This window comes from Lithobates pipiens, unplaced genomic scaffold (genome assembly GCF_037356315.1).
Source record: "Lithobates pipiens isolate NorthernLeopardFrog02 unplaced genomic scaffold, aLitPip1_a1.2 Scaffold_8, whole genome shotgun sequence".
Taxonomy (NCBI): domain Eukaryota; kingdom Metazoa; phylum Chordata; class Amphibia; order Anura; family Ranidae; genus Lithobates; species Lithobates pipiens.
The window spans coordinates 121306880-121328281 of NW_027507903.1; the positions used below are offsets into that span (position 1 = coordinate 121306880).

A 21402-nucleotide genomic window follows, 5' to 3' on the forward strand; every position below is an offset into this window, starting at 1 on the left:
GTGTGCTGTCATTCCCCCAGAACCATGCTCTCCTACTCTCCTCCTATATTATGTATAAGTCTGCTGTCTTGTGCGAAAAAGTCTTTTTTTTTTTTTTTTTTTTTTTAGATATCATTTGATACAGTTTCTCTGGAGTCTATCCATTTTCCCCATACTTTATTACATTTTTTGCACATCCCCTAGTTTCATAAGTCATTTTATACAGTGTGATATTAGCACTGACTAGGCCTTTCCAAGCAGATAATGTAAGATGGTCCCTTTTAATCCAGCTGAGGACAATTAGCTTTCTAACATAATAAAATAGTAGTCACAGGAGCGTTCTCATATTGTTACTCATGACTTCATCTTCTGTAATACCTAAGAGTCCTAACAGTGGACTGCATATGTTCGGGAGATCAGACATATCCGCAAGAAACTGGGTTACCTGCGACCATAAGGGCCGTATACTATTGCATTCTCATACCATGTGTATAAAGGATCCTTCTGCTGCTAAGCACTTATGACATGTGGGATTGTCCTGTCTACCCATCTTATAAAGTCGGTGTGGGGTATAATACATTTGACGTAAGTATCTTAGATGTATTAGTTTGTCCCTGGCTGAAATAATCATGGGCAATTGGGCATATATGAGGTCAAAACTTCTTCCCATTGTGTCTCCGTAAGTTCTGTCAAGATAGCAGTCCATCTGCCTCTAATTTTCTTTTCCCTTGGGTGTTTTTTATCCATGAGTGCATTATAGAATGTAGCTATCCCTTTAGTGTGATCGGGTGTAGCAAGGAGTGTTTCTGGATAAGTGTTTTCAAGAGGTACTTGTCCTGTCCCAAACTGGGCGTGAGCTGCATGTCTCAGTCTGGCGAACGGAAATGTCTAGGACACCCAGCTCCCCCTTCAGCTGCACAATTGATTTTAATTCGCCATTGTCATATAGTTGGTGTAAGTATGTAAGTCTAAATTTAGCCCATCTATATCCATCCTCTAGGTGGAAAAATTCCTTCAAACATAGATTAAACCATAGTAGGGCTTTGGGCGACAGATTTAGAGGGCCGTCTGTTATATGCTTTAGACAACCCCAGCACACGCTTAGCTGATCTGAGCATTGCTGTACCTCCTGCTGTAGGGACCTCCCCTCTAAAGAAAAAGTTCAATAGTGTCTCGTAGGAGGTTACCACAGCTGCCTCAACCCCAATTGCAGCATTGTTCAGCTGTGGGAACATGCACCAATGTATATGGACTAGCTGTGATGCCAGGTAGTAGAGGCGGAGGTCAGGCCCCGCCAGACCCCCCCCCCCACTGGTAATTGCAAGATGGCCAGAGAAATCCTAGCCGCCTTGTCACCTCATAAGAAGGAGTTCAAGCAGGGAGTCAATATATCTGAAAGTTTACTTTGGAATGTATATCGGGGCATTAGAGAGCACATATAGAAATTTAGGCAGGAAGATCATTTTAAACAGATTAGCTCTGCCTAGTAACATAAGTAAGAGATATTTCCGTACTCTATCCCTAATGCCGCGTACACACGACCAGACTTATGTCCGACAGACTTTCGAAGGAGTTCTGCCGGAAGTTCTGACAGTTCTGATGGACTTTCCGAATGAGCGGACTTGGCCACACACAATCACACCAAACTCCGACGGATTCGAACGTGATGACGTACGACTGGACTCGAATAAGGAAGTTCATAGCCAGTAGCTAGGGATGAGCTTCGTGTTCGAGTCGAACGCATGTTCGACTCGAACATCGGTCGTTCGTGCGTTCGCCGAATTCCGAACGTTTGGGCCGTTCGCGGCAAAATTTGTGTGGCCCACAATGCACTGCGATGGCGCAATGCATTGCTGTCTCACGATTGGCCAAGCATGCACTGTGACCCCGCATGCTTGGCCAATCGCAGCGCCAGTAGCGGGAAGAGCAATGGTTGGCCACAGGCATCCTGCCTGTGGCCAATCATAGCTCAGACTGTGTAGTGCACGCCCCACACTATATAAAGCTGCCTTTCAGGCGGCCTCGTGTAGTGTTTGTTAGCATCTGAAGCAGTGGGTGTTCTGTGTACCTTCAACACAGTTACACACCAATCGTTTTTGGCTGATTTACTATTTTGCTCTTGTGTAGTGGTTACTGTCTGTGCCCTGACCGCAGTATACACCACTATATTCACCTCACCTATATAGCTAGTGATCTAGCTTTAATAATAGAGCTTGCAGTCAGTAGTGTTAGTGCGTGCTGTCTGCGTGCTCTGTACCCAGTACATACCACTATATCCACCTACATAGCTGTTCTCTATTTGAGCCCGATTGACATCTGCTGGAGTTATTGGAAGTTGTGTGTGCTTCCAGCACAGCACAGTATACATCTGTATATACCCCTTTAACTCTGCTGTTTTCTTGTTATTGTCTGCGTGCCCTGACCGCAGTATACACCGTGATATTCACCTCACCTATATAGCTAGTGGTCCATCTTTAACAATAGAGCTTGCAGTCAGTAGTGTCACTCAGGAGATAGTGCGTGCTGTGTGCCTGCTCTGTACCCAGTACATACCGCTATTATCCACCTACATAGCTGTTCTCTATTTGGGCCCGATTGACATCTGCTGGAGTTATTGGAAGTTGTGTGTGCTTCCAGCACAGCACAGTATACATCTGTATATACCCCTTTAACTCTGCTGTTCTATAAAAAAGGCATCTGCAGGAGTTAGTGGGTGTTGTGTGCCTCCAGCACAATATAAACTACCCAACTACTGTTTTACCCAACTCCCTTCAGGCCATTACCATGTCTGGAAGGCCAGCAAGGAGAGGCAGACAGGCGCGAGCCGATAAAAGAGGGCAAGCAGGCTCTGTGTCTAGAGACAACAGTGCTGGTCGTGGACGCGGTGCATTGTCATCAGCACGTGGCCATGGGACATGCTTGTCCTTCTTTTCTGCAGCTGGGCATGTTGAACCGCAACATGCCAACGACTTGGTAGAGTGGATGACCAAGCCCTCTTCATCCTACTCATCCTCTCTCACCCAGTCTCAGGGTAGTAGAAAAGCAGCTGCCAACACATCGTCGTCCCTCCTCTCAATGTCATCATCAGTGACTCCTTCCCTAGACCCACCACGTCCTCCTGAGGAGTCTCCTGAACTCTTTGAGCACAGTGTTGGGTACATGCTCCAGGAGGATGCCCAGTGTTTGGTGGGCTCTGATGATGACACTCAGCTAGAGGAAGGCAGTAGCGTGAGCACAGAGAGAGGGGATGCTCAAGAAGGACAGCAATCTGGCAGTCATGTTCCACAAGCTGCAGCATACTGCCAGGTTTGCTACAGCGATGAAGAGGGAGGGGATGATGAGGGCACTGACTCCACGTGGGTGCCTGGAAGGAGGGAGGAGGAGGAGGAGGAGGAGGAGGCACATGTCCAACGAGGCAGGATGCCCTCCGGGGGCCAGCTTAGGGGCAGCACACCGACTGAATCACACCGCAGAGCTCCGCCTGCGCAGAGCGATTCCTCTGCGCAGAGCGCTTCCTCTGCGCGTTATTCTAAAAGTTCTTTGGTGTGGGCCTTTTTTGAGACGAGTGCATCAGATCGCACCGCTATTTGCAACATATGTCTCAAGCGTATCTCACGTGGCCAAAACATCAGCCGCTTGGGCACCACATGCTTGACCAGACATATGTTGACCTGCCATGCAGCTCGTTGGCAAGCATACCTCAAAGACCCACACCAAAGAACAAAGCGGACCTCTCCATGCTCCTCATCAGCTGGCATCTCCAACCCCACTAGACCTTCAGTCCTCTCTGAAACCTGCTCTGAGAGGAATGAAGGTGTAGAATTAGGTGTGTCACAGCCAAGTGCTTCCGGGAACTCTGCTAGTGGTACATCCACGTCCGATTATAGCAGACAAATGTCCCTGCCCCAGCTGCTGGACCGGCGGAAGAAATTTACTCCCACCCATCCACATGCCCAGCGGTTGAATGCTAGCTTGGCTAAATTGCTAGCACTTCAACTGCTGCCTTTTCAGTTGGTAGACTCGGCCCCCTTCCGTGAGTTTGTACAATGTGCGGTTCCTCAGTGGCAGGTCCCCAAACGCCACTTTTTCTCACGGAAGGCAATTCCGGCTCTCTACCGGCATGTGGAAGGCAATGTCCTTGCCTCGCTGGACAGGGCGGTCAGCGGTAAGGTGCATATTACCGCTGACTCATGGTCCAGCAGGCATGGACAGGGACGTTACCTGTCTTTCACGGCCCATTGGGTCACTCTTCTGGCTGCTGGGAAGGATGCAGGACAAGGTGCAGTAGTATTGGAGGTTGTTCCGCCACCACGCCTCCAAAATGCTACTATTGGTTGTGACACACCTCTCTCCTCCACCCCCTCCTCTTCTTCTTCCTCCATGGCCTCTTCCAGTGCTCTGTCCTCAGAACCAGCGGTGCTCCGTAGGCGTTGCAGGGGCTACGCAAGTATGCAGGCAAAACGATGCCATGCCGTGCTTGCGCTGGTTTGTTTGGGGGACAGGAGCCACACTGGGGCGGATGTTTTGTCAGCTCTGCAGGGGCAGGCCGAGAGGTGGTTGACGCCATGCCAGCTTAAGCCAGGAATGGTGGTTTGCGACAATGGCACCAACCTCCTCTCCGCCCTCCGACAGGGACAACTGACCCATGTGCCCTGTGTAGCTCACGTCCTTAACCTGGTGGTGCAGCGGTTCTTGGGCAGGTACCCCGGCTTACAGGATGTCCTGAAACAGGCCAGGAGAGTCTGTGTGCATTTCCGCCGATCATTTAATGCCTGTGCTCGGCTGGCTGAGCTCCAAAAGGAGTTGAACCTGCCCAAGAACCGCCTTATATGTGACATGCCCACCAGATGGAACTCAACATTGGCCATGCTGCAGCGGCTGCACACGCAGCAGAGGGCCATCAATGAGCACCTGTGCGACTACGGCACCAGGACAGGGTCAGGAGAGCTTGGTTTTTTCTCACCACGCCAGTGGGGCATGATCAGGGATGCATGCACTGTCCTGTCACTGTTTGAGGAGGCCACAAGGATGGTGAGCAGTGACAGTGCATGCATCAGTGACACTATACCTCTTGTCCACCTCTTGGAGCATACGTGGAATAATGGACAGGGCACTTGAGGCAGAACAGAGGCAGGAAGAGGAGGACTTCCTTGCCTCTCAAGGCCCCCTTTATCCAGACAGTGTTCCTGCTGTGCCACCCATCACACAGGAAGAGGGTGAGGAGGAGGAAGAGGAGGAGGAGGATGATTGTGTCAGCATGGAGGTGGAGGCTGGCACTCAGCATCAGCAGCAGCAGTCTTATAGGCAGTCTTATAGGGATGATTTACAGTCCCAAGAAACACGTGGACTTGTACGTGGCTGGGAGGAGGTAGCTGTGGATCATGTTGTCCTTAGTGACCCAGAGGACTCCGGACCAAATGCCTCAGCTAACCTACGCTGCATGGCCTCCCTGATCCTGCAAAGCCTGCGGAAGGATCCTCGTATTCTTCGGATCAAGGAGAGGGACCATTACTGGCTGGCCACTCTCCTTGATCCACGGTACAAGGGTAAGGTTGCCGACCTTATCTTGCCATCGCAGAGGGAGCAGAGGATGAGACATCTCCGGGAGGCCTTGCAGAAAGCTCTGTGCAATGCGTTCCCAGAGACTGGGAGGTCACAAACTCCTGGTCCTGGACAACGTGTTGCTGAGGCATCAGTCAGAAGGAGCGGTGGAGAAGGTGGCCGTCTGACTGATGCTTTCAGACAATTTTTTAGTCCGCAGCCCCAAGGTATGATTGGTTCCAGCACCCATCGCCAGCGTCTAATTTACATGGTGCAGGAATACCTAGGGGCAAGGTCAGACTTGGACACCTTTCCCACTGAAAATCCTCTGGCTTACTGGGTCTTGAGGATGGATCACTGGCCAGAGCTTGCACAGTATGCAATTGAGCTACTGGCCTGTCCTGCATCCAGCGTTCTTTCGGAACGCACCTTCAGTGCTGCTGGTGGCTTCGTTACCGATCACAGGGTGCGCCTGTCCACCGAATCAGTTGATCGACTGACCTTCATCAAGATGAATCAGTCTTGGATCACCCACAGCTACCAAGCACCTGAAGCTGATGTAACCGAATAATTTTTTTTGAAATACCACATCCCTTCAAGACTGCCTATGCTGATGCTGAGTGACTGTCCTGTTATGTTGATTGTCTATCCTCTTCCTCCTCCGCTGATATGTTGGAAGAACATTTTTGGTTCTGGGTGATGCCAGCAGCCCAATTTTTCTGCCCCTGTTTAACAGGGGCGTTTAAGTACAATTTTTGATGCAATGCTTTGCAGCAGGGCTAATTCCTGCAAAAAAACTAGAGTATATGGCAGAGGTTGCAGTGTGATGGCACCAGTGCCTAAGGCCCAATTTTTCTGCCCCTGTTTAACAGGGGCGTTTAAGTAAAATTTTTGATGCAATGCTTTGCAGCAGGGCTAATTCCTGCAAAAAAACTAGAGTATATGGCAGAGGTTGCAGTGTGATGGCACCAGTGCCTAAGGCCCAATTTTTCTGCCCCTGTTTAACAGGGGCGTTTAAGTACAATTTTTGATGCAATGCTTTGCAGCAGGGCTAATTCCTGCAAAAAAACTAGAGTATATGGCAGAGGTTGCAGTGTGATGGCACCAGTGCCTAAGGCCCAATTTTTCTGCCCCTGTTTAACAGGGGCGTTTAAGTACAATTTTTGATGCAATGCTTTGCAGCAGGGCTAATTCCTGCAAAAAAACTAGAGTATATGGCAGAGGTTGCAGTGTGATGGCACCAGTGCCTAAGGCCCAATTTTTCTGCCCCTGTTTAACAGGGGTGTTTAAGTACAATTTTTGATGCAATGCTTTGCAGCAGGGCTAATTCCTGCAAAAAAACTAGAGTATATGGCAGAGGTTGCAGTGTGATGGCACCAGTGCCTAAGGCCCAATTTTTCTGCCCCTGTTTAACAGGGGCGTTTAAGTACAATTTTTGATGCAATGCTTTGCAGCAGGGCTAATTCCTGCAAAAAAACTAGAGTATATGGCAGAGGTTGCAGTGTGATGGCACCAGTGCCTAAGGCCCAATTTTTCTGCCCCTGTTTAACAGGGGCGTTTAAGTAAAATTTTTGATGCAATGCTTTGCAGCAGGGCTAATTCCTGCAAAAAAACTAGAGTATATGGCAGAGGTTGCAGTGTGATGGCACCAGTGCCTAAGGCCCAATTTTTCTGCCCCTGTTTAACAGGGACATGTAATTACAATTCTTGATATAATATTTCACAGGAGGGCCCCTTCCTGTGCCCACCCAGAGTAACTGTGAGGACTTATAGTGTTGTGGCACCAGCACCACAACCACCAAAGGTCAATTTTTCTACCACTGTTCAACAATGGCATGTAATTACAATTCTTGATATAATCGTTCACAGCAGGGCGCTCCAGCGGCCACCAAGAGTCACTTTGAGGGCTTACAATGTTGTTGCAAAACCAACACCTTGTTCCGCCATTTCTGCAGAGCATATAGGGCAGGCCCCTACTTTCAAACATCCAATTTACAAACATCTCCTACTTGCAAACGGAAGGAGACAACAGCAAGTGAGATGAAAAAAGATGGACGACAAAACAAATTATACAGGGGTGATAACCCTTCCCTATGTTTTCCAAAAAGCTTAAAAATAGTTTTTTTGACTGGAGCTACACTTTAAAAATGTACCAGTTGAAAATTACAAACAGATTCAACTTAACACAACAAACCTACACAGTCCCTGTCTTGTTTGCACCGCCTGTATACTGCTGTTCTGAGTATATAGGGCCTGGGGGCAACACGTATTTCCTTTTTTTAATATGGGTACAGGGTTCCCCTTAATATGCGTACAAGACCCAAATAGGCTGGTAATGGGCAGGGAGGGCTACCCATGCCATTTTTCTGAATGATTTTCAACCATATTGCAGGAACCAGATATAACATTAAAACCGCAAGCAGTTTTAAATGGTGTTATTTCCGCTTAATGTCATTTTGTGCAGGGACTGTTGTAAACACGGGAAACACGTGGCACTTCACAGGCATACTACAGACACCCCCCAGGCACCATATTTAAAGGAATATTTCACTTTTTTTTTTTCACTTTAATCGTCATTAAAATCAGTGCTCCCGCTAAAACGGTAGTTTTTAAAACTTTTTTTTGCAGTGACCCATGTCCCCTGAGGCAGGAGGCAGGTCGCCAAACCCTTTTTAGGACACTATCTTGCATATTAGCCATTAAAATTAGCACTTTCCAATTCGAACGTTCGAGTCCCATAGACTTCAATGGGGTTCTAACGTTCGTACCGAACGCGGGGGTCGTTCGCAAGTTCTGGTGCGAACCGAACCGGGGGGTGTTCGGCTCATCCCTACCAGTAGCCAATAGCTGCCCTAGCGTCGGTTTTTGTCCGTCGGACTAGCATACACACGAGCGGATTTCTCGGTAGGAACTGGGTCCGGCAGAGTTCTTGCGGAAAAATTTGAAGCATGTTCCATTTCTAAAGTCTGTCAGACTTTTGCGAATCAAAAGTCCGTTGCAGCCCACACACGATCGAATAGTCTGCCGGAATCATTCCGTCAGACTTTTGATGTTGAAAAGTCCGGTCGTGTGTACGGGGCATTAAGGTTCTGATTACAGGCCAAAGGTTCACATCTGTGAATGAGTCCACTGGTAGTTGGATATTAATTCCTAAATATTTAAATTGAGGCGTCACAGCCAGAGGGCACTAAGTTTGGCTTTGGGTCTAGCGGAAACAATGTTGACTTGGACCAGTTGATTCTAAAGCCGGAGAAATCTCTGAATTTTTGGATTAAGGAGAATGCAGCAGTTACAGATACAGAAGCATGTCGTCCGCATATAAGGACACTCATTCCTCCAGACCCCCGACCAATAGCCCTTTGATGGTATCATGAGTTCTAATTTTAGCTGCAAGTGATTCTATGGCTAGAGCGAACAGGAGAGGAGATAGGGGACATCCCTGGGTCGTCCCTCTGCGATCTTAAAAAGTGTTTGATATAAGCCCATTTACTTTAATGCTTGCTCGGGGATCTTTGTACAATAGTTTAACCCAGGGGGGGCCCAACCAGTGGCCCGCGGAGCCCTCTGATGTGGCCCACGACCTCCTACTCTGGGATGGCTGGTTGGCAAGCCCAGAACACAGGTTCCTGACCTGGCATCCCAGAGCATCAGTGTTGTGAATGAAGCCGGCGGTAGAGGAAGCAATCAGTTGCATAGCAGAGCCACATAAGACGATGCTTCCTGTATAGCGCCACCTCCTGTCACAGGCGGAGTGATATCAAATGCACTCTGACTGGAACAGCAACAGGTGGCTATACCTAAATTGAAGACTGTTATTAAAGGTATGTTTAATACTATAATCACAGTGTATATATGGGCATATCTGTTCTGCAGTGGTTACCAGGCTGCTTTCAAACTGCACTGAGCCATATGTTATTACCTACGGGTTTGGTGCGCTTCCAGAAAGTGCACAACACCTGCAGGATATAATAGAATTCTATGGCAAAGTGCAGCTAACCCACAGAAAAGCCAGAGGTGCACTGATCTGGGTAGACCACAGCACATCAGTGTGAAAGCAGCCTCAGGCCCCTTTCACATGATCGGTCCGACCCAATCAGACCCTCCATTCCCCTCTATGTAGCGGCAAATGTAAACAGACTTGTGTCTGTTTACACCTGCATACCTTCAATTCGATCCGCTAAAAAGAAAAAAAACAGAAAGGGATCTGACCCCTTCCATATGGGCAGATTGGAGGGCCTATAGAGTAGAGTGGGCTATGTCCAGGTCCATTCTACATATGCGGAGTCTACACAGACCTGTCATCCGCTCACTCCGCTCATTGTGGCCCGTGACTGGTTACCAAGCTGCTTAAGAGGCCCTTGCTCTTCAAAAGGTTGGGCACCCCTGGTTTAACCCAAGCAACAAATCTGGATCCAAAGCCCAGCTTAACAAGTAGGGAGAAGAGATAATCCCATTCGATCAGTTAAACGCTTTTTTAGTATACTCTTTTGCCTGTATTGGTATGTGGAATTTGTAAATTTACATATAGTCTCCTGAGGTTCATTTGGGTACAGAGGCCTGGTATAAATTCTGTCTGATCTGAATTAATCAATTTAAGGATCACCGATTGCAACCTACTGGCCACAATTTTGGCCAATATTTTGACAGAGGATAGAAGAGTTGATCAAGGATATCGGTCTATATGACTCACATTCTTGTGGATCTTTCCCTGATTTGGGAATTACCACAATCAGATCCTCACGCATGGATTCCGGGATCATACCCTCCCTCTCTGCTTCTATAAAAAACTTTTTGTAGATGTGGCGCCAGATTCTCCCTATGCAGCTGATACCATTCAGCCGGAAAACCGTCTAATCCAGGCGATTTACCCGATTTAAAGGAGGAAATGGCACCACATATTTCTTCTTGTGTGTTGGAATGTTCCAAAGCGGCACTATCTTCAAAGCCCAGAGAAGGGAGATTCGACAGCTCCTGATCCGTATGTCTGGTCTGGGACTGATAAAGGGTCTCACAGAACTCTAAAAAACGTGTTCAGAATTCCCAGAGAGTCTCTCACCATGTCTCCCCGTGGGTGCCTAAGTTGTAGTACAGAGGCCGGAGCTTATAGAGGTTTTGCTAGAAAGGCTAGTAGGTGGCCTTTTTTTCGCCAAATTCAAAGATGGATCTGGTTTGATGTAATTGTTTTTTGTATTGCGTTCAGTTAGAAGTAGCTTATACTGTCTTGTCGGGTCCTGCCATGATTGGTATGTATTGGGGATGGGTCTTGAATATAAATATTTCTGTTCGGTAGCAGTAGCACTGAGTTCTATGTGTCTTATGTCAGAGTTTAAGGCCTTGGATAAATCTCTTGTCTCTTTAGCGAATACTCCCCTCATAGTGGCCTTAAAGGCCTCCCAGTGATTGTGGACCGTGGTTTCCGTGCCATCCTCTCTCCAATAATGACCAATAGCCATTTTGCATTTCAGGGTTATATATTCCTCCTGTAGCCATTGCGTATTCATACGCCAATGTCTTCTCCCATTGGGGGCATTCAAATCTATTATGACCTCCATCAGGGAATTTTCTGATAAGGCTCTGGGTAGATATGTGACCCTGGACATAATCAGAAGACCATCTATGGAGGATAGCAGCAGGTCTACTCTAGTCAATGTCATATGAGTCTCCGAGTGACAGGAGTACTCTCTGACTCCAGGGTTGTTTCAACGCCACACGCCAGTAACAGCATAGCTTTCCAGCCAAGAAGAAAGAAATGGCGTGAGTCAGAGGCACATCCATGTCTGTCTAGATCCACATCTGACATCACATCGAAATCACCCATTAACAACAATGGGCTCTGTGTGATCAGTACAGTTTCCTTTAAAATGTCCTCTAATATTTGTAAAGAGAAGGGGGCGGAATATACAGTATACATTAAACATTTTTAAAAGTGAAAAAATCTACGAAAAATGAAAAATAAAGTGCATAGACCCTATAGTGAAGTATTAATAAATTACATAAATTAAATCAATATTGTGAAACTATTGAAACACAAGATCAAGGTGCTGCAACCAAAAAAAAACCTGAATACTTGGCTTGTATAAGTGTAAAAGGACTTCAATTGCGCAAAGTGTATGAGTTTAAACAGTAATTATGAAACACACACCCCCACGTGAATGCCTGGATACTCTAAAAAATTGTGAACCACACTTCTAATTAATCAAGAGATCACAAGATCTTTTCAAATGTAGCCAAGGTAGCCGACAGTGTAACCATGTAGCAAAAGTTATCCTTCCTTCTTCTCATAAAACCACCACACATTGATTTAGCAAAAATCAACCAGACAAATAAAGTGTGACCGCTTACCAGATCCGGAGGTAAAAATCACATAAAGATGTATTAGGATGACTCCTCCACACTGGGTGATATTTGATCCCAATCCCTCAGCACGGATCATCCAATCTTCAGATATGCAGCAGCTGTCCACTTCTCAGGTACACAGCGGTCTCACCCTCAGTGTTCATCTGCACACCGCACTACCGCTACTTCGGAGACCACGGATGCGCTGGGATCCTGATCAAGTTCAGCGTATGGGGTAGTCTGAGATTTATGTTCTGCTGGCTGGAATTCCTCCATAGCTGTCTTATCTGGAGAATTTTTAGGTTCTCTAAATGATGATGGCGATGGATTGAGAAAGTCTTGCTTCCTGCAGTATCTTCTAAAAGAATGGTGGCTGTTTCACTTCCTGTGAACTTGACACTTAGGTTGCGCAATTGAAGTCCTTTTACACTTTTACATTAAACATTTGACATACCAGTATAACGTATCTACCATTAGTGTCTGATTGGACCTGTATATGTGCTGCAACCTTTTTTGGAACCAGAATAGTAACACTTCACGCATACGTGGAGTATTCAGCATGGATAACTCTCATAATGTTGACTTTTTTTAATGGCAGAACTTTAGACCCTTGTATGTGCGTCTCCTGTAACAGGATAATATGGGGTTTATACCTCTTTATAAAATCAAATATAAGGGACCTCTTTACCTTTGAGTTCATACCACACACATTCCAGGACAATACACTTATCTTACCCACCATTTATATAGGAAGAATACCAATAAACGTTCCCTGGTAGAGCAATGGCCGACCGGTCTTTGGTCAGCTCATCTGTCCAGTGGGGATCAAAACAGAAAGTAATAACAGCACACAGCACAAGCCAATAAAACACAATAACCCTTCCCTTCCCTCCCTGCACACAACCCCAACATGTTGTGTGCCCATATCCCATAACTGTAACAATAAATGACCTTGGGGGAGGGTCACAGGTCTTTAATACTGCACTAGTAGCTGTACACTAGTGTGTAAAGTCTGTTGAAGGAGCTAAGTAACGTCCGGTACTATAACCAATACTTCCTTAAGGTAGCCCCAGAAACAGGAGGTACAGCAAAAGGATGCAGTTCAAAAAACAGAACTGGAAATAAGGATAAAAAAAACAGGGATAAACAAAAATAAAAAATAAGGGAAAAAAATGTACTTCAGTCCACAAACGTAAGATTAGTCCATCTGGGAGCTGAAAAATAAAATCTCAGCTGATTAGAAAATTACTCCTGCAAATCTAATGAACACCTGCGCTTACAAGTCGGCGTGGGACTTCGCGCGAAATGAATGTAGCGTCAGGAAGTAAACAGAAAGCTACGCCTCTAACAAACCAGAGAGTGTGTGAATGGCCTGTCACACAGGTAAAAGGCAAAAATGAACACAGCGCATTCATCAAACTTTGCCCCTGTCCACCACTCTTAATTTTGCAGGATATAGCATACTGTATGCTAGCTGTAAATCTTGCATCTTTTTCTTCACATAAACAAAAGTAGCCCTTTGTTTCTGTGTGGTCGCTGAAAAGTCAGGGTATATTGAAATGCGATTACCATTATAACGTAGGTCACTGCAGGAGCGTGCCACACAGAGGATGTTTTCATGATCTCTGAAGTGCAGTATGCGTGCTATAATTGGGCGTGGGTGTGGGCCAGGTGGAGGAGGTTTAGATGGTATTCTATGAGCCTGTTCTATGGCAAATAAATGTGAAAATGTGGTATCCGCCATAGTGTCCTTAAGCCAAAGTTCCAAGAAATCTTTGGATTGTTTACCCTCTGCTTTCTCAGGGAACCCCACAAAACAGACATTGTTTCTTCTTTGACGGTCCTCCATGTCTACCAGTTTGTCAGTGTGGGCAGTTATTTCTCTTTGCATGGTTTGAGCAGTGCTTTCTAATGGGCGAACTACATCTTCCAGGTTGTGATTCTATGTTCAGCTTCTGTGGCCCTATCACCAATATTCTGCACATCTTGCTTTATAAATGACATTTCTGCCCGTATGCCATCTATGTGTGCTGTCAGGGTGGTTTGGCATGTGTATATGGCCTCCATTATTTGTTTCAGGGAGGGCTTCCCTTCTCCTTCCTCCAGCATCGCATCCCCTAGATCTGTGTTGGGCAGCCTGTCTAAGGAGAGGCCCCTTCTCAGCCCTCTAGATCTGGGGGGCAGTGGGCTTACCTTACTGGAGGTAGTGGGGGATTGAGTCGCTCCCCTCTGCTCTGTGCTGCCTGGGCCCTGGTCCATCTCCTTGTGGTGGACACCATCTTGGAATTTCCATGCAAAGCGTGATAAACTCTGCAGCCGAATCCATTTTACAATCTCCCACTGTTCTGCCTGCTTCAGGGTGTATTAGGGTGCCGGTGTTGATCAGGATCCGTGTCTCTGAAAAAGAGGTTTGCCTCATCTAGATGACTATGCTGCCTGTGCATCCCATCCCAAAAATCATTGTTGAAAAACAGGTTCCTCAAAGGGTGGGACTTTAAATGGACGTCAGGCAGTGTTGTAGTATAAAAGAAACAAAGTTTATTGTGCAATACATAAATTACATCATACAAAACATGAAACTAATGATAAAACCATATGTAGGGAAAAAGATGGAAAAAATCAACTATAGGAGGACTGAGGGGCTGGCAGCAAGATGTCCGACGTGTTTCAAATGCACAAATGGTGCAGATCTTCCTCAGGAACCATGCGTAACCATGCCTGCCTGACGTCCATTTAAAGTCCCACCCTTTGAGGAACCTGTTTTTCTAGAATCCGTGTCTCTGACACTCAGGATGGTTGTAGGAGAATTCATCCTGGCCGGAGCTCTCACTCAGTGCTGCTTACATGTCCGCTGCTAGTTCCGCCCCCCGTCTTTGATAACTTAACCACCTCAATACAGTTACACCCCCTTCCTGACCAGACCAATTTTCAGCTTTCAGCGCTCGTCACCGACGCTGGTAAACAGCCATTGGCCGGCTGTTTACCCACGTGATCAGCTCTGATCGTTTCACAGCCGATCACTAAAATGTAAACAAACCGCGGTCCCTGTTTAAACGGGAGGACGTCATATGATGCCACAATAGGTGTGCCGCCTGGCCGTCATTTGAGGTACAGTGTTGGTGCACAAGCACTGGAAAAAAAAACTGCACGAGCACTGGAAATGTGTTAGATGGTCTGGAGGACCAAGGCATGAGGCCTGAGCAGTAGAGCTACAAAGAGAGCCACAAGGATGGATATTGTTAATTTGTCACATTGATGGGGAGGACCCCCTTCGTGGGAAGTGGACGTAAAAGTGGACAGGAAAAGCCCTGAAACATACTTCTCACATATGTATGTATAATATGTTTAAACACACCAGGTTTAAATAATGAAGCAATAATTTACACAATCAATGCTGCCTGGTATGGTTCAGGAGTGGGGGGGGGGGGGGGGGCACTCATTCATTCCCTATCCTGACCTGCCGGGCGGCATGCTCACATAAGGGTCTGGTATGGACCTGGGAGGGGGAACTCACGCAGTTTGTTTTTGCGATTCTTTTTTGCAGGCAAATTTTTATTTATTTTTTACATTCAGCTGACAGGGGGGAACCCCTCCACCTAGCTGCATCCACCCTGTCCTTCCCTCCACCTGGCTGCATCCACCCTGTTCTCCCCTCCACCTGGCTGCATCCACTCTGTCCTCCTCTCCACCTGGCTGCATCCACTCTGTCCTCCCCACCACCTGGCTGCATCCACGCTGTCATCTCCTCCACCTGGCTGCATCCACGCTGTCCTCCCCTCCACCTGGCTGCATCCGCTGCTCTCTTCTGTCCACCTGGCTCTATCCTCACCACCTGGTGGCATCCCCCCTCATCTCTGTCCACCTACCTCTGTCCTTTCCTCCACCTGACGGCATTCCCTCTCTTCTCTGTCCACCTGGCTCTGTCTTCTCCTCCTCTCTTATGTCCACCTGGCTCTGTATTGTAAAACCCCAGCAGAGGAAGACAGAAAACAGAATCTATAATGCAATGTGCATAGCCAGATTCTCTTTTCTACTTCCTTATGAAGCAGGCTAAATATAACTAAAAGACATAAAGAAAACAGTAGCTGTGATTATTTGTAAATTGGTTTTAAAAAAATAAAAAAATGGGCTGTTCAGCCTAAAATGCCAAGACCAATTTTTATGCCAGGCCCACTGCCTGGGGATTGGCCAAACTCCCCTAAGTATTCAGATCAACCCTCCTGGCCTCCACCCCCCAGTTTCCAGAAAGTTCTCCAACCTTCCATAACTGGGGGGAGGCACCGGAGACCTGCCTGTATGAGTCATGCAGCCCTGAACTGCAGTAAACTTGTGACCCAGATTCAAAGACTCATTTTACCATGAGCTAAAAACAGATTTGCCTGCACTGTGACTAATAGCACACTAGAGGGTGCTACACTAACAATACAATTGCTCCCTTTTGGTCTGTAAAAAATACCATTGAAAGTGTTTTGTTATACAGTATCTGTTTGACAAATGCAAGAAATCTAGCTAGAAATCCAATGAGCTGGTAACTTCCTGTACTATCTGCTATAGTAAGCACAATCTGCACACCACCAGTCACAAAATTGTGTTTTTTTTTTCAATGAATACAAGGCATTTTCTAAATGGCTCCGCTTCTCCACCTTGTTCAATCAGAGAATGCCTTGTATTTATTTAAAAAAATACAAGGCGTTCTATAAATAGCAGCAATGCCAAGCGAAGGACCTCCTGTGGTTAGTGTGCAGAAGCCACTCGGCACAGGAACCAGAAGATTATGACCATCACTGTAGTAGTGCCGATTACAGTGACTGAATAGAAAAACATAAACAGCACTTGTAGGATATAGTGCAAATGAACACACTAACCAATGAAAAAAAATATCAAAAAGGGAAATAAATATAAGTGAAAAAGCTGCAGCAGCTATCGCAAAGGTACTAAAACCTTGAGATATGATGGATCAATATAAACATCGTTTGTAGGCTATAATTGATAAGTGCAAATAAATGATAATGTAAACAAAAAATTATTTTTTACAAATAATGTCTCTTATGTAAAGTGCTAAGTGCTCAAAAAGTGCATAAGTGCTCCAATATTATTGCTGGTGCTCCACATATATGGACAGTGTCATGTGCTACACTCCCCTCTTGTGACCCCACTCACCAAATGACATGGACCCACAGCTTTGCAGTCTTCGGTCAAAAAAGCTGAGATCAATAAGATTGAATGTGAGACAAAGGGATTTCTCTGGAGCCTCTCACAATAATGGTTTTCATAGATGCTCAAAGGCGCTCATTTGTTTTCATATATGGAAGAAAAGATGGAACCAATAGTGAAGTACTGTATGGATGGAGAAATTTTGTGCTGGCTAGGTGCTACTTACAAAAAACGGACTAAAACAGGCATCAGCATGAAGCTCTGGGTGCGCCGCTGGTTGGTATGCGTTCTATGGAGAGCGGGGATTCTGTTGACATGCTCTCTCAGTCTGATCCCCAACTTTCTTGTGGTCCTCCCCACTTACTGGAGACCACAGGGATGGGACAAAAGGTACGCAACATGTGTGGTCTAAATTTGAAATTTATTTTTATTTGTCCTTTCCCTTTATTACTTTTTATTATTTCATTTTTTTCTATTTTGATTTATATATTTATATTATTTTTATTTTTATTTTTATCATTTATTTCTTTTATTTAAATCTTTTTCAGTTTCAATAATATATATTTTTTCATCTTTATACGTTTTTAAGATAATTGATAAAAAGGTTTTAATAATGAACTATCATCATTTTTGGAAATTTTTTTATTTTTCACATGATGTGATAATCTTTTATTACTACCATATGTATGATTGATTGTAATAAAAGCTTTATTGAACGTATTAGATTCCAACAGGATATGATGTTACATTAAGTCAGTGTTGTGACACCTAAAGGACACCTCTGTATAAATTAGATTATACGAAACTGGAAGTGATGTCCTTGATGACGCCCTGGAGGAGGGGCGAAACGCATTAATGCACTTCCGGTCTCTAAACCTTTGATGGAACTTCTGTTCTCCGTGGAACACGCGCCGATGACCCGGAGCTTCATGCTGATGCCCGTTTTAGTCAGTTTTTTTGTAAGAAGCGCCTAGACAGTGCAAATTTTCTCCAGTACTTCACTATTGGTTCCTTCTTTGTCTCCCACATATAAAAACTGAGTGCCTTTGAACATCTACGGTAACCATTATTGCAAACGGCTCCAGAGAAATCCCTTTGTCTCACATTTGATCTTATAGATCTCAGACTGCAAAGCCGTGGGTCCATGTCATTTGGTGAGTGGGGTCACAAGAGTGGAGTGTGGCACACGACACTATCCATATTTGTGGAGCACCAGCAATAATATTGGAGCACTTATGCACTTTTTGAGCACTTAGCACTTTATATAAGAGACATTATTTGTGAAAATAATTTTTTGGATTACAATGATTGTCAGCTTCTCTTTAAGTATGAGCTTACTTACAGGTCCAAGCTGTATGGGAATATCTATCTATTTTTGCTACTATATATATACCTTTTTGATTTTAATAGTTAATTTTCTTTCACCTAAAGATATCCTAAAATTACAGCGTTAAAGATGAAGACTTTAGGCTCATGGTGAATTTATACATTGTATGCTCATAAATACTGTCTCAACATGGGTAATATTGGCATAACGCGTAGAAGATAGAGTACTCCACATTTATAAAAGGTAGTATCTGCTGTACAAGGAGAAGATTAAAATTTACCTGCAAGATTTTCTCCAGCTGTTTTTGATTTTCAACCACAATAATATTTGCTCTGCAGTCACTGGCAACATAGTAGCATGCTTCAGGTGAATTGGTCGCATAAATCCCAGTTGCAATTCCCCTAAAGTTTTTTTCAGACATAACATTTTAAACTTTTCTACAGCATTGGTTGGCAGAAAATTTTCATATTCATTTTCATTTAAATAACACATTTTCAATAAATCCAAAAGATAAATATGGCAGAGAACTGTTATAAAATATTGTGCTCACCATTGTTATAAGAAAAAAGTCAAACATAAGACATGAAAAAGGGAAAGGAGAGGGAATGAGGATGAGAATGGAGCGTTATCAAGCTTCAGATATTAATCTATACCATCTTCTGTGTACTGGTTTTATTGTGACTTGAAGGAGAAGTGGGTCACAGGAGTACATTTCGTTTTGTGGTCGGCAAATGTAAGTTACCATATAAGATCAGTATACACATCATTTATTGAAAAAGATGGAGTTCACATACAGAGGTTCACATACTTATGGTGAGAAACTCTTGAAATATGAAGAAAATAGGCATCATGGGATTATGCTCATTATTGGGTTCCATATACAGGATACCAAGACCATTTTTTACATGAAGGGAGGGATACATTTTACATACTTTTAAAGGGTCTCACAAATAAAATATTGAGAAATGCTGCTGCAGATAGATGTGATTGGCTAAACATACAGTAATATGCGCATGTTGTAAAACCACAATTCTTTTTGCAGTTTGTCATTATACAATATGCTATGGTCATGGAGATGGCTATATTTGCACGTTGCATGCGCATTTCCTGATTTGTAGTGGTTTACTCCTTCTCCTAACTCAGTGCAAGTCTATTAACTGTAATTCTGATAACAGACTTTCATTGCAAACACAAAGGCAACAATCTGCACCACGCTATCCCCAATTGCCAAAGGGCATGGCCAATGGTGGAAATGTCAAACATCCATTGTTTTAAAAAGCCAGCATACCACATGCAGATGCAATAGATATTTACTGAAGTCCATACAAAAGACCAAACTTGAGGAGACAATGATAATAAATAAGGAAATGTGATTATATTCTCAAATGGATCAGAGCTGGCAGGAAAGAAATAAATCTCCAATATAAAGGAGTAAGATTGGTAACTCAATGTTGTGATTATTAATGGACGCCACCTGCATTTATATCTGCACACAGTAGCGTCACTGGGGTTGGTGTCACCCGGTGTGGAAAAAAATGGTGTCAGCCCCCCTCCACCAGCTATAGTCTCCCTTCAGTACAGACCCCCCTCCCTCAGTACAGACCCTCCTTCACTAACTACAGACCCCCTGTAGTAAGCGATACAATAATTACTATTATATCTGTGTATTCATTTGTCTAGTCCCTATAGATTAGTTAGTCTATTAAACCTGTGAGCGCATGCTACCGTTAATATCACAATAATACAAGGTTAGCTATGAAACCAAACACACTGTTTATGAGTAATCAAGTCTCATTTATTTCCAAAGGAAATAAGAAAACTAACATAAGGTATTAAAAGAAGTTACAAGATTACATAGCTTACAATCAGAACACAATCCAAGAATATACTTAGCACATCCTAGCAGCTGGCCTCCTGATGAAATAAGAGGTCTGGGCCCACATGGTTTGGGCCTAAACCATCAGTCAGAGCAAAGTCCCAAGATGGCAGATAGACAACCTCATGGTAAGGCTTTTAAGTGAACAGAGAGAGAGCTCTTTCCAGATTGGACGGGGGATCTGTCTATCACAGTTCCCCGGACAAGGGGGAGGGGCTGTATGCGACAGCGCGCGACGGGGGAACACACAGCTATTGAAATTAAAGCTGTGATGTTCCCGGCGCTCTATTGAACCAGACGGCAGAGGCGGCTCTCCTCTCTCTTTGCTGCATCACTGGCTGCACGAGGGGACACAACGCTGGCTGCACGAGGGGACACAACACTGGCTGCATAAGGGGACACCACACTGGCTGCACAAGGGGACACCACACTGGCTGCACAAGGGGACACCACACTGGCTGCACAAGGGGACACCACACTGGCTGCACAAGGGGACACCACACTGGCTGCACAAGGGGACACCACACTGGCTGCACAAGGGGACACCACACTGGCTGCACAAGGGGACACCACACTGGCTGCACAAGGGGACACCACACTGGCTGCACAAGGGGACACCACACTGGCTGCACAAGGGGACACCACACTTATCTCTTTTATCATGTCGCCAGTCTCTGACCACCTCCTGTACCATGTCGCCAGTCTCTGGCCACCTCCTGTACCATGTCGCCAGTCTCTGACCACCTCCTGTACCATGTCGCCAGTCTCTGACCACCTCCTGTACCATGTCGCCAGTCTCTGACCACCTCCTGTACCATGTCGCCAGTCTCTGACCACCTCCTGAACCATGTCGCCAGTCTCTGACCACCTCCTGAACCATGTCGCCAGTCTCTGACCACCTCCTGAACCATGTCGCCAGTCTCTGACCACCTCCTGAACCATGTCGCCAGTCTCTGACCACCTCCTGAACCATGTCGCCAGTCTCTGACCACCTCCTGAACCATGTCGCCAGTCTCTGACCACCTCCTGAACCATGTCGCCAGTCTCTGACCACCTCCTGAACCATGTCGCCAGTCTCTGACCACCTCCTGAACCATGTCGCCAGTCTCTGACCACCTCCTGTACCATGTCGCCAGTCTCTGACCACCTCCTGTACCATGTCCCCAGTCTGACCACCTCCTGTATAAAA

General features: G+C 45.5%; 1 protein-coding gene across 3 annotated transcripts in view; it reads right to left on the reverse strand.

Moving 5' to 3' along the window:
• ACSBG1 (acyl-CoA synthetase bubblegum family member 1) overlaps positions 1 to 21402 on the reverse strand; it is a 119276-nt gene that overhangs the window by 51983 nt on the left and 45891 nt on the right. For all 3 annotated transcript variants that reach the window (XM_077474251.1, XM_077474249.1, XM_077474250.1), the window contains one exon: positions 18618 to 18738. In XM_077474251.1, coding sequence (XP_077330377.1) covers positions 18618 to 18738 — 121 coding nt within the window. The remainder of the gene's footprint in view (positions 1 to 18617; positions 18739 to 21402) is intronic.